This window comes from Egretta garzetta, unplaced genomic scaffold (genome assembly GCF_000687185.1).
Source record: "Egretta garzetta isolate BGI_Z169 unplaced genomic scaffold, ASM68718v1 scaffold7, whole genome shotgun sequence".
NCBI classification, from domain to species: domain Eukaryota; kingdom Metazoa; phylum Chordata; class Aves; order Pelecaniformes; family Ardeidae; genus Egretta; species Egretta garzetta.
The window spans coordinates 1,258,340-1,270,820 of NW_009260350.1; the positions used below are offsets into that span (position 1 = coordinate 1,258,340).

General features: G+C 40.5%; 1 protein-coding gene across 2 annotated transcripts in view; it reads left to right on the forward strand.

Moving 5' to 3' along the window:
- Positions 1–12,481, forward strand: part of TAOK3 (TAO kinase 3) — a 93,426-nt gene that overhangs the window by 49,039 nt on the left and 31,906 nt on the right. For both annotated transcript variants that reach the window (XM_009642843.2, XM_035898414.1), the window contains exons 7-11: positions 133–229; positions 3,751–3,864; positions 4,935–5,026; positions 7,037–7,130; positions 8,576–8,657. In XM_009642843.2, coding sequence (XP_009641138.1) covers positions 133–229; positions 3,751–3,864; positions 4,935–5,026; positions 7,037–7,130; positions 8,576–8,657 — 479 coding nt within the window. The remainder of the gene's footprint in view (positions 1–132; positions 230–3,750; positions 3,865–4,934; positions 5,027–7,036; positions 7,131–8,575; positions 8,658–12,481) is intronic.

A 12,481-nucleotide genomic window follows, 5' to 3' on the forward strand; every position in this document is an offset into this window, starting at 1 on the left:
AGACTCAGAGCGGCTGATGGCCATCAAGCCATAGGAAACACTGGCAAAATTGGTGGGGTTTCTTCTCTTTAAAAACACTTTCTCAGGAAAAGATCACACCTTCTTCTGTTTTTTCTTTAATTTTTTCTGTAGTTCACAAGAAACCACTTCAGGAAGTGGAGATTGCTGCCATCACCCACGGTGCCTTGCAGGGGCTGGCCTACCTGCACTCTCACTGTAAGATTCATAGGTAAGGTTGCAGCTCGGTGCTGCTTCCATGTCCTTCCATCTTCCACTCTCTGGAATCTGAAAATTGCTTTGCTGTGTTTAAGCAACTTCGGTAAAGGTTATTGTACCAAACTTTTGTCTAATGGGCTTGTCAGTGCTCCTAATGCCAGGGTAGATGTATAAATAAAAGCTGTTGGCTGTTAAGGAGTGCATTTTGTTGTTGTTGAAATTATTTAATGTGGCTATATTCAGTGCTGAATTTTCTTCCATGTTAGCGGTTTTTCTCTGCGGACCTTGGTAATGAAGAATACACCTGAATGTTGGCTGACCAACAGGAAAATAGCACCCTAACTCTGCCAAATAAAGCAGAGTGATAGAGCTAGACTAGTTTTAAGACTTGTGAGAATTTTTTTCATATGAGTAAGTAAAACTTTATGCTTTCAGAAATCAGTCGATCAAAGCATAAGTCAAGGGTAAAACTACCTTAGGAGAAATCAAAGCACCCAGGCAGAGGAAGATTTTATAACAGGCTGCTCGTGGATGCCAGCTCCTAGATCTGTCTTTTCATCATGTGGTATTTTTCAGGAGTTTGGATTTTTTTTGACTCATTTGTCAACAATGTCGCATGTTCTCATTTTTGGAGTGGTTGTTTTTTGTCTAATTTTGGGTACTACTGATATGTCAGGGACTTGTGAAATGGGTGAGAATTAGATTAATGTGAGTGGAAAGTCATCAGAATGAGGCAAGTTGAGACTAATTTATGGGGCCTCTGTCATCTACTGGCAAGCTTGAGACAGAAAATTGGTATATCTGAGGCTGAGACAGTAAGGGATTTTGAGACAGGAATTATTTGTCACTTCTTAGAATAACTGTGGCATATCTATTAAATATAATTTAAGTGAAATACTAATTTAAGCGTGAATGCTGATTTATGAAATTAAAATAGATTAATTTTGATCAGCCCTTTGCACATATATGCTCTTATTTGAGCATAAAAATACCTGGTTTGAAATATTTTGTGCTTTCAAAGTCCATTCAATTCTTATTTATAGTAAATGACTCACTGGATGGAGACTATTAGGAGTTAGGTTTTTTCGATGCTCATTAGGACTTTCTAACATGGTGCAATTAACATGTTGTAAATTCAGCAATCTCGCATACTGAATGCTAGCTGCCCTGTGTGAACTTTCCATTAGTGTGCTTATTGCATATAAAGAGCAAAGCTGCTTATTTCTTTTTGAAACTGGAAAAAGTGACTTTGTAGTGTGCCGAGAATGGCCGTAAGGAAAGTTACTTCTAGAAGTACCAGGCAGGTCTTTCCTATCTAGCTGGTTTTCTTCTGAGGGGTATCCTGCCTTTTAACTTCTGAGATGGTAAGGCAAGTCTTCTCTCAGAAAATAGGACCAACAAGAGATTTCTAGTTTTCTGATAGATGTTGTATGCTAAAAAGGAGAGGCGAAAGAGTGCCATTTCCTAGTTTCGTTGCTCAGCAATGAGGAGTGCTGTGCTGATGCACACAACTATCAGGGGAACAGCGCACCTGGAGGAGAACACAGTGCTCGCCTCTGCTGTGTGTAAGCTCCAGTAGCACTGAAAAAAGTAAAGCAAACGCTGAATGAGAAGGGAGCAAGGCTGGCAGCTGGGACAGCTGTGGCTTCCCTGCCCCACAGCAAGGAAGGCAAAATGAGCGTGACCTAGAACGGAGGGACACCTTGTGGAGATGTGGGAACAAAGCAAGTCTCTAATCTTGCCCACTGAGCTCCCACAGCATCTCTGCTACGAGTTAGTGCTAATGGCATGCTACAGAATGGCAAAGGATGAGATTATTTTCTGTTTAATTGCAGGTGCAAGGCAAACCTGAGTTAGCAAATATGTTTGCTGATACCTAACGTGGCCACTGAGTGTTGTTGATTGTCATACAGTGAAGGTAGCAGTGGAGATGATGGCAAAGAGGACAGCCTGTGCTGTCTCTTTTGTACTTTTGAGGTGTTAATTCTTCCACGTACAAGACACTTTTAGCACTTGTCCTCCAGCAGAAGTGATAGATGCATAGACCAAAACATGAAGACGTGTCAGGATATGTTTGAGTGGCACATGTGTGCAAAAAATTTCCACAACACTAGTTTTGAAGTGATACTGCCCTGGGAGTGGGGGAATAGAGGTTCTTACTCCAGCTCTGCTGCTGAAATAAATTCCTATCTTTGCTGCTTTGTGCTGCCCTTTGGAGGCAAAGGCATCTCACCAGTGTTTGTATCATGCTAAATTTAAAGGGTCTTTCAGCTTGCCTGTTCTCTGGGTTTTCAGTGATATTGGATTTGTATTTGATGTACAAATCATCACGCTTCAACTGTTGTACGATAATTCAGTGTATGTTCTTCCTCTGCAGCAAATACAAGATAGCTTTGTTTCCCCTCCCATTTATCTAATTAGCTCAGTTTTCAGAGGGTCAGAATATGAGTGTGTTTGGCAATACACAGTGACTTGTTTGTGCTGGGGGTCTACTACCACTGATAAGTGGCTTTGGAGTTTAAGGACTTCGAGTTGAACAACACGTAAGAAAGCTGATATTTTTCTTAATGCATTTTTTGTATAAAGATACATGATATTTTTTGAAAACACAGCAAAGAGACATTCCAAACTGTATGGTGTACACAGCCTGGCTGACCTGGATCTCTTACATGTATTCCAGTGATGTTGAGGGTCTGCTTTTGCAAAACCAAGTAGCTTTGCCCATGTAAAGGCATCTGTGGCATACCTAGTGTGCAGTTTTCCCTTTGTTATTGAAGTGCTGTATCAGGGTTTTAAGGAACTTCCACTATATTGTGATTTTTCAGCTGGTAATGTGTAAGTAGACCTGAATTTCTTAAAGTGGTCCTCCTTGTTTTATGTCAGATGGTAGAAGAAAAAAATATTTTGGATATAACTGACAGGTCTGTCTCAAACTTCGAATAGGGTCATTGCCAAGTGTCTTGGAAGGTATGCAAATTGAGTTAACCTTTCTCAGCATTTCATGGGCAGTTAATTTGAAATTATCCCACTTACTGCTGGAATTTAGAAGCTTGTGCTGCCAAAGGTGTTGAATATATCTTGTGCCTTTTGTATTTCAGTAGTGTCATTATCATTAATCTCTTAAACGTATGAATTATCTGAGAGTTGTCGGAAGGATCAGATAAGGAAGCCTAGGGCATTTGAAAGATGAAAGTCATAGGTCTGGTATCGTTTAAGGTGTCGCAGCAGGGTATTAGCATACATCTCTCCTGGATCTCAGTTTGGAGCCTCAGCCTTGCAGCCATGGCTCACTTCTCTTCCCTCACCCCCTGCCCTTTTTGGGTACAGCCAGGTTTCCATTCCCCCAAACCCCCATGTATCTGATTTCTGTAGCTTTCTGTAATACCAGACTTCTAAATATTCTCAGGTTTTTATGAATGTTTAGTTGAGAAAAAGTTAGTGGACTTCTCTGTTTGTAAATTTTTGAAAGTTATTCTACTGTAACCAGAACTGTACTTCTTTTTTTTTTTCTTTTTTTTTTTTTTACTTTTAAAGGGATATTAAAGCTGGAAATATTCTCCTAACAGAACCAGGTCAAGTGAAACTAGCTGATTTTGGGTCTGCATCTATAGTCTCCCCTGCCAATTCTTTCGTGGGAACGCCTTACTGGTGAGTGAAGCCTGCAATACTTCAGTCCTTTGTAAGACTACTCTCTTCCATTTCCAGCGTTTCACAATCTGAAAAGAATATATGTCATAAAAACCGTATTAACTAAGCAGTTCTCTGAGAATCCCTGTGTCCAGCTCTTCAGGAAATGTGTTCTTTCTCAGTGCACATGAGTAGGCTGTGCAGCACTTTGGAACAGCACCGGTTAATGTTTCGACTGGTGTAGTGCCATTGGCTTAAAAATCTTTAACACTTGACATAGGTAATGGAACTAAGACAACCACATGGAAAAGGGGAATCCTGTTAATCGGACCATGGAGAGTGGAAGTCAGACAGCTACTTAAATTCTGTTTTGAAGAAACTTGCTTAAGGGTCACTCGAGTTGCTTGGCATTCCTAACATAGTGGACCAGCATAGCTTTATGCTCCACTTATTTTGTGGCAGACGCCTCTGGCATTGATGGGAGGTCACCTATCGCCCAACCTCTGAACAAGTCCATTTGGCAGGAAGCCTGCTTCATCTTTGAAGAACACAAGTTAAGAGGCTGAATTTTTGCAGGCTGGGCCCGCTGCTTCTTCCCCCCCTCACTCACCCCTTTCTCCTGGACCACCATATTTCCCCACTGTTCCAGATTTCCCTGTTCCTTTCATAGCTACACTCACAGGCTGCATATATCTGCTGGAAAATTCTCCTGGTGTGCCAATGGAAAACCCACCATCTCTGGTGAGAGTGAAAGTGATGCCTTTAGGACTCTCCCAGCCCTTGCTGTCTGCCTGCAGGTACAATGCCTTTGAGATTGGTGTGGGTCTCCCATGTGCCAGCATGTTGCGCTAACAGCAAGATGATCAGGTTGGCCTCTTTTACTTTCCTTTCTTAAACTGCCTCTTGGAAGAGTTGCTAATGCAGGCAAGCATTGTTTTCATTTCGGCATGGCTTCACTCAGCTCCATGCTGGCTCTTTAAGTTCTGGTCCGCTGCGCTGCTGAAGATAATGAAGCCATCTCATTTTAAGCTATGTGCTGGGAGTCACAATTTGTATCCCCTAACCCACATGTTTTGCACTGTGGTTGGTAGGATGGCACCAGAGGTGATCCTTGCTATGGACGAGGGACAGTATGATGGGAAGGTGGATGTCTGGTCTCTTGGGATCACGTGTATTGAGTTAGGTGAGTAAATACTTGGCAGCTGAGATGAATAATTAATTGTCTGCAATATTTACGAGGAAGTCCTGAAGATTCTTATTCCTCATAAGTTTTGGGTTGCGGGGTTGGTTTTTTTCCCCCCTTTAAAAAGCCTGACTTGGAAAGCACTGACAGTTGAGTTAAATGTTTTACTCGCTGGCAAATCGAGAGCAAGCCACTAATGCGGCTGTGCTTTAATGTTAATTAGGTGTGCTTGGTTATTCCCTTACTAACTACAGGATGCTAGTCTTGTATGAGAAGAAACTGTGGTTTCTAGCCTGTATTTTTCAAGCTGAGTTTTGAGAAAGTTGTTCCAGCTATTATGTCAAGGCAATTGGTGTCCTAAGAATTGTGTGTCAGAAGGGACCTACATTTAATTTTCAATTCTTCTTACTTCCCCACTCTCTGAAACAAAAAATCTTCAATCTCAGCTGAAAGTTTGTGACATGAATCAACGTGGACAGGTTCTTTACACGAGAAGAAAAGGGTTTGCACTGCAAAGGGCAATTGATACAGCATCCACACAGCCTGAAGCAGATGTAGATGTGATAGCAGGTATACAGAGCAGATGTGTGCACTTTAAGTTTGGATATTGACATTGCATGTGCTGAGTAGATTATTTTCAAAGATACTCTTGATATGGATTATACTTAACAGCAGTACATCAAGAACTTATTGTGAGGGCAAGTTCACTGAAAATGTTATTTCTTAAATGTTTAGTCAGCAGAAATATATATGAGATAACAAAGAGGGGGATGTACAGAATGGGAAGAAATGTTGACCGCAATATGGAGATGGTGATGGTGTAAATGACAAGTATCTTCCAGTGTTGTATTTCATGTGTCAGTGCTAATGCCTGGCTGACACAGTCTGTATTTTGATATAAAGAATGCAAAATTGAGAAGTTCTAGACTTCTGTTCTTCTGTATGGCCACTGATCTTTTCCATATGAAGTTCAGACTAGTTATGGCCTCTCAAGGAGTAAATCACAGTGGTGGAATAGGTATTGCTACCCTACACTACGTAGGCACTCAGTCTTGATGCTAGAATTTCTATGGAGCTTTTCAGTCAAAAACCTCAAAGCCATTTTACATATTAATGGATTTGATTTTTTTAATATTACTTTTCTGAGAAGTGTTAATTTTTTTTTTTAAACTTTGAGCTTTGCCTTTGCATGATTCCATATCTGAACAGGGGGTCAGGTAGCAGTGGGAGGAAATCTCCTGTTGAGCGCAACTTGGCTTTCTCTGAATGCCGATGTCTTAATTTCTTGTGTAGCCAAAAGTAAGCAGTGTTTAAAGAAAAGAAAATGGGGTGGTTTGCATGCATGCTGCATGTCAAGGACAAGTGATTGCTCTGACCTGACATGAACTTAAAAATCCTGGCCTCATGTGCTGATTGGCATGACTGACCTTCGATGGTGGTGAAAACTAGGCTTTCTCAATTTCAGTGTGAGATCTGCTGCACTCCTGAAAGGTCAGGGGCTGGCAGGTAGGTGTCCTCTCGGTGCAAGGACTAGGAATAATTTTAGTTAGGGGAGTTAACGACACATCTGGCAGGTGACTGCCAATGACAGATGAAACAGGCAGCCATTCTTTTCCCTTAATACAGATGCTACAGCAGTGCATCAAAGATCTGCCCGGATTGATACATAAATTTCCTAGCCCTGACATGCTGTATGTCTAAGCTCTGTTTTAGACAGCTTCTGCTGATTTTACCATAGCAGGTCAGGTGTGAAATGTTGCAGTTAAGGTGATATTTACTGGAAACTTTTCCTTATAATTTTCATCCTGTTCTCTTTGGATTTTGTCATTCCCTCTTCAAGTGAATAACAGCTTTCCTTGAGTGGTTGTCCTGGTCTAACCTAGAATATTAAAATAATTAGCTTAAATGTGATGACGACAGTAGTGAGCAGTGATACTCTTGCTCATACTTCCATATCTTTCTCCTTTTCTTTCCAGACTGCCTTATCACACCTTTCTCTTCTCTTTCTAGCTGAAAGAAAGCCTCCGCTTTTCAACATGAATGCAATGAGTGCCTTATATCACATAGCCCAGAATGATTCCCCTACATTACAGTCAAATGAATGGTAAGAGAGCTATTACCAGATATTTCTTTTTGTTTCCCTGAAGATGCTCTGCGACACTCTCTGCATGGTTAAAGTATGACAAGAAAAGTGCTTGTTGCAGTGTAACGATTTGACTGCGTTCTCAAATAATGCTCCTGTGTAGGCAGGCTCAATTTTGGCCTTCTGTCACTTTGGCTGTGCTACAATCTAAATGTGTGGAGGTGTTAATTATGGGGCTGTAGATGCTGTAGGAATTAAAATATCCTTGGATACATTAAGCCAGCCATAGCTCAGCAAAGTTTCCAGCTGCGAAAGATCCCTGATGGAAGAACTGTTAGCATTGTAGTACAACTGAAATGTGGAAAAAGTGAGAAGTACACAGAATATAGAGATAATTAGGGTTTTTTTCAGTGAGTGACTTTAAAAGTCATCAGAGCTCTGTGGCCAGTAAATATTCCCCATGCTACAGGCTTCCTCCAGAATCTGCACTTCGATACAAGAATGCTTTGTTATTCTGTGGGAGCAAAGGAGTTACCCCATTTCCTGTTCTCCATACCCAAGAGTGGAACGTAGCTATCGAGGGATGCTTGGCAGAGTCTGCAGATGGCTTGAAACAGCAGCTCCTGGAGAGGCGTGAAGTTCCCCCAGTTATGCTGCTAGGCATTTAAGTAGCATAATGGTTTCATTGCTGATCGTTATATCAAAACCACTCCACTTCAGTTTCCTTATTTTGTCATCCTGTTTTGTCCATTTTTCAAGATTCAGAGAACTTGGCCTCATATCTGCACACTGATACCCATGTTCTTCTGTGCAGAATTTGCAATGCAGAGTAGAGACAACTTGTGAATACAGTATAAGAATCAGTACTCTTGATTGCAAGCAGTTTGTTTATAGTCACCTGTTTGTTCTCTGTGGCTTTGAGAACACAGGGAGTAAGCAAGGTGCCTTTTATGCTGCTTTTGAGTTCAATGGCACCTAGAAGGTCAGTTTCCTTCCTTCCAGCTGTGACACAAGCTCGGAGCCTGAAGTTTTGTTGAATTAAGGTGCATTGTATTAAGGTGCTTTACTGAGTCAGTGTTACAAATGGTGGGAAGCTTCTAATAAGTAGAGCGCCATCTCATCAGCTAATGTAATGAGTGCATTTCTGGAGTTACCAGTAATTTCACTGAAATCTATTTTGAAGTAGTTGAAGTAAAATAGTGACTGATACACACCTAGTTCTTGGTTTTCAGCTTGGGGTTGGGGGATAATTGTGTGTCCATGTTTGCTTCAACAGTGTTTTAACTGTTGAAAGAACTGGTGGGATCAACTTAACTGGAATTTTCCAAATCCTGAGTAATTTCTTTGTCCTAGAACTTAAGAACAAATTAGTCAAGGTTTTTGTTTTGCTTTGCGCTTGTAAGTTTGTGTGTATTCCAGATCCTAAGCTTCTTTTTCATTTAGAACTTTTTTTTTTTGATTTACAGGTCAGACTCCTTTAGGGGATTTGTTGATTACTGCTTACAGAAAATACCTCAGGAAAGGCCATCATCAACAGATCTATTACGGGTAATCTTTCAAATCTTTTCAAGGAACTTGGAGAAAAATCTGTTTGTCTACCAAAATAATTCTAACAATGGTGAACAAATATTTGCCTTCTCAAAAAAAAAAAAAATTGTTGGTTTTGCTCTCGTCTGAACCAAGAGAGTTTTGGGGTCTTCCGAAGAGTATTTTAGGCTGTTTGTTTCCTGACTTTACCTAAGTCAGTCACAATTCTCTTTATAAAATGATGCTCAGGAGTTGAACTACTGCAGAAAAGTAGGGGTAGGTTTTGTTGTAAAATACTTATACTGTTCAGTGCAGTTACTTGGGGGGGTAGTCCAGCACCCTGCCCCTCTCACACCCCAGAGCTCTGCAGAGGTTACATTTGCATTAGAGAACGTGCAAGCCCCATGGGATAGTAGTGCAAGTAACAGGTTTTTAGCTGAAGGAAGCACCTGTCAGCAGGAGCGGGATAGAAGGATTTAATATTGATTTTTAATATTATTTTTTTTCCAAGACAATGCTGTACATTCTTTAACTGAAAGTATTATCGAGGACAGACAGGTCCAGAGCTGGATTAGTTATCTGTGCTGCAGAAGTGAATTCAAACCAATAGTCTTCTGTGTAGGTAGGTCTTAGGAGCGTGTTTCCTACTGCTCTGATGAAGAAGGAATTTTCAGCAGCCTCTCCGTGATACTGTGCTGTCAGTAGGGTGCCCTGAGTTGTGACCACTAGGTGGTCTCTGAAAGAGCAGAGAGTAATGAGGGAGGAAACTGGAGGCAATGCTGTTTGCCCTCTAAATGGGGGCTGAGAGAGTGGGGAAACTGCAACTTGGTGCAGCTTGTGTGAAAGCAAAGACCTTTTTGGAGCAGTTACACAGCTTTGTGTAAAGTCATGTAATGTAACTTGCTGGTGCTCCTTTTTTTTTTTTTTCCTGCTTCCCTTCTCCAGCAAGGAAAAATGTTGTTATTCTGTGGTGTAACAGGCAATAGTTGCTACTAAGCTTATATGCAATTTCAGTAAGATTTAAGGCTTATGATTTGCTACAGGCTTTCTCTGTGGTAGTGATAGAAAATCTAAAAAGCCATTTTAATTGCCACTCAAAATCTAGACTTAACCACTCTTCATAAAATGCATAGGCAATAGCAAATCTTTTGCAGAGCTGGTAGTACTTTGAGAATTATATTCCACATGAACAGAGGATTGAGCTCTTAATAAAGATTTACAGATAGTGGCTGATTATTTAGAGGAACATGGGTATTAGAGATGGAAAGAGACTGGATGACCTATGTTTATTTCCTGGCTGGAGCAGGATTGTTCTGTGTGGGATGCTCTGAACTGCCTTGTCTTTTTTTTTTTTTTTTTTTTTTTTTTGACAAACGCAGATGAAGTTCAGGAAGGTTATCTTGACCTTTTTTCTCTAGTAATGCTAATGTGAGCGTGATTAGTTATTTATCTGTTCATACCTTTTGAATATGTATCTTTTTGTGATCCTTCTGCCTGTTCTCAGTTCAGCTTTTGGTTTTGCTCTATTCTTGTAAATCATTTGCTTGGGCCTTTCTGATCCACTTTTTGGTTGTTTGGGGTTTTTTTGTGTAAAGTTCCTCTGGCTGGATGGGCATTTCTGGCACTAATATACATATAATGAAACGTTACTCCAGGTGTGGTTATGTGGGAGCTGGGAAAGGCTGGCTCAGTTCTGCTCTGTGGTGTTACCATAGGAGGTTTTGATGCTGTGGTTTTTGACTGCTGTCTGGTGCAGAAATCCTGACAAATTTATTGATTAGTGCCAACTGTAGGTCCCTCTTCATATTATTACTTACCAAACATACTCTGTATCTATTTTTTTAATTATGTTATTTCTAGACATCACTTTTTTCAACTTCTCTCTCTAACCGTGCAGTATTGTATTTCTATCTGTGTTTCTGATCTGCATTTTCCAGTCATTTCTTTGTCCTAGATGGGTTGGACTAGATGACATCTAAAGGTCCCTTCCAACCCAAAACATTCTATGATTCTATGGGGCTTGAGCAATTCCTCTTGATTCATTAACATCTTGTAATGTGTTTGCTTCTTTTCTATATTCATGCACCATACTTAACTGTTAAAAGTAGCACTGACAGGATAGGCCTAAGTAATCTTCTTCCCCTAATCAAATCACCAAAACCAAAAGTTGTTTATATCCCTTTAATAGTTTCTATACTGAACCCAATTAATTAGAACTTGTTTTGGAAATAACTGTATTGTTTTGGAAGGTGCCCTTGTACAGGTTCATAATTGCCAAGGGCATGTAGGAGGGGGACCTGTGCTGGGAGTGATGTGTCCAGAGTTTGCCAAAGTTTTGTCAGTGAATCATAAATCAGTTCCAGTTTTAAGTCACTGGGTTTCAGTTCACCTGAGAAGTACAGGAACTGCTTATAACTCCAAAGGCTTTGTGTTTGGGAAATTCAGGAGCAGCCTTCTGTTAGAAGGTCCCTACCTTCTGTGAAATTTGTGAAATCCTATCCAGCCCCTTTTCCATCAGGCTTTTTTTTTCTTTTAAGTATTTCCTTTCTTTAAAATTGATTAGTGGCCCTGCTATTCCTGTGGTCGCCGAGCATAGCTGCTGGTGAGAATTGCAGGGCATGCTGCTGTTCCAGACCAGGTAAACAGGACTCAGTTTTTCCTTAAATATTTGAGCAGAGGCATTGCTTGCTCCATTGAGTGTTTTGCTTAATTTCCATAGTAGGTTAGATTGCTGCTCTGTGTCTACCTGACAGCCTTTTCATGCTGATTTTTGTTCTAAGGCTACCATTCAGCCTTTGTTTTATGGCTTCTCTTGTTGCTCTTTCAGCTCAGTAAAATGCATTCTCATGGATGTTTCTGAGCCTCTTGGTTCTTGAAGAGAGAAATCGAAACCCTGCGCTCTTTACTGAACAGCTAGCTTTGCGCTTGCTTCTGTCCTTGCTTTAAGCCTGGTCCATATAGAATATTTAACCCTCATGCCTTCACTCTCCAGGTAAAGGCTGATGAATGAGCTTGTTTGTACTCTCTCTTCAATGCCTGATATATATATTATTTTTTTTTCCCTACGATACATTTGTGCTGTGGCACATAACCGGTGTTTTGTTCTCTGGTTCTGCTTGCAGCACCCTGACAGTCCTTTGACCAGCTAATAGGTTTATGTTGTGGGTTTCAGAATGATTCATTCATGTGGATTGGCAGCCTTTCTGCTCTCTAGGAATAGTGTAAGTTCATTGAAGGATATGATTTCTTGAGTACCTTAGGTTGGAGTCTGTGCAAACAATCGGAGCTGAGATCTGATTCTTAAATCATGTATATTCAGTCTTTTTATTTGGTTTTAGACTTTCGGAACAGTACCCTGGATGTTCCCTCCTGCAGTAGCTCTCCCTAAAGCTTGTTAGATTATAAGATTGAAGATCTTACTGTCTTCTGAAGGTTTTTTACTTGTGTACAGTAAACAGGGATAGGACAGATTTTTGTGGCCACATTTTCTTAAAGGGAACTGAATTTTAAATGAGATGGTTGAGAATTATTTCAGTTTCAATTCACTATCCCAGGTGAAAATAGTCAAATTACTATAGTGATAGTAAAATGGAGTTGAAATAAAAAAACCCAACACAGCAACCAACCAAAAACTCACTAATATTTTTCACTGTCAAAATCAAAAGCAATTATAAAATTTGTTTTAAAACTTGCCCCTATTTTTCTCAGGTTGCATGACATTCCCAGCAGACTTGAGTTCTGTTAGTGACTCTTCCAGCCAACTTGCTGCCTGCCTTTAGACTAACCTCTTCCTCCCCTTGAGTTGGTTTGGTTTTTTTCTTGCAGTTTGGAGAAAGTGTACAAAT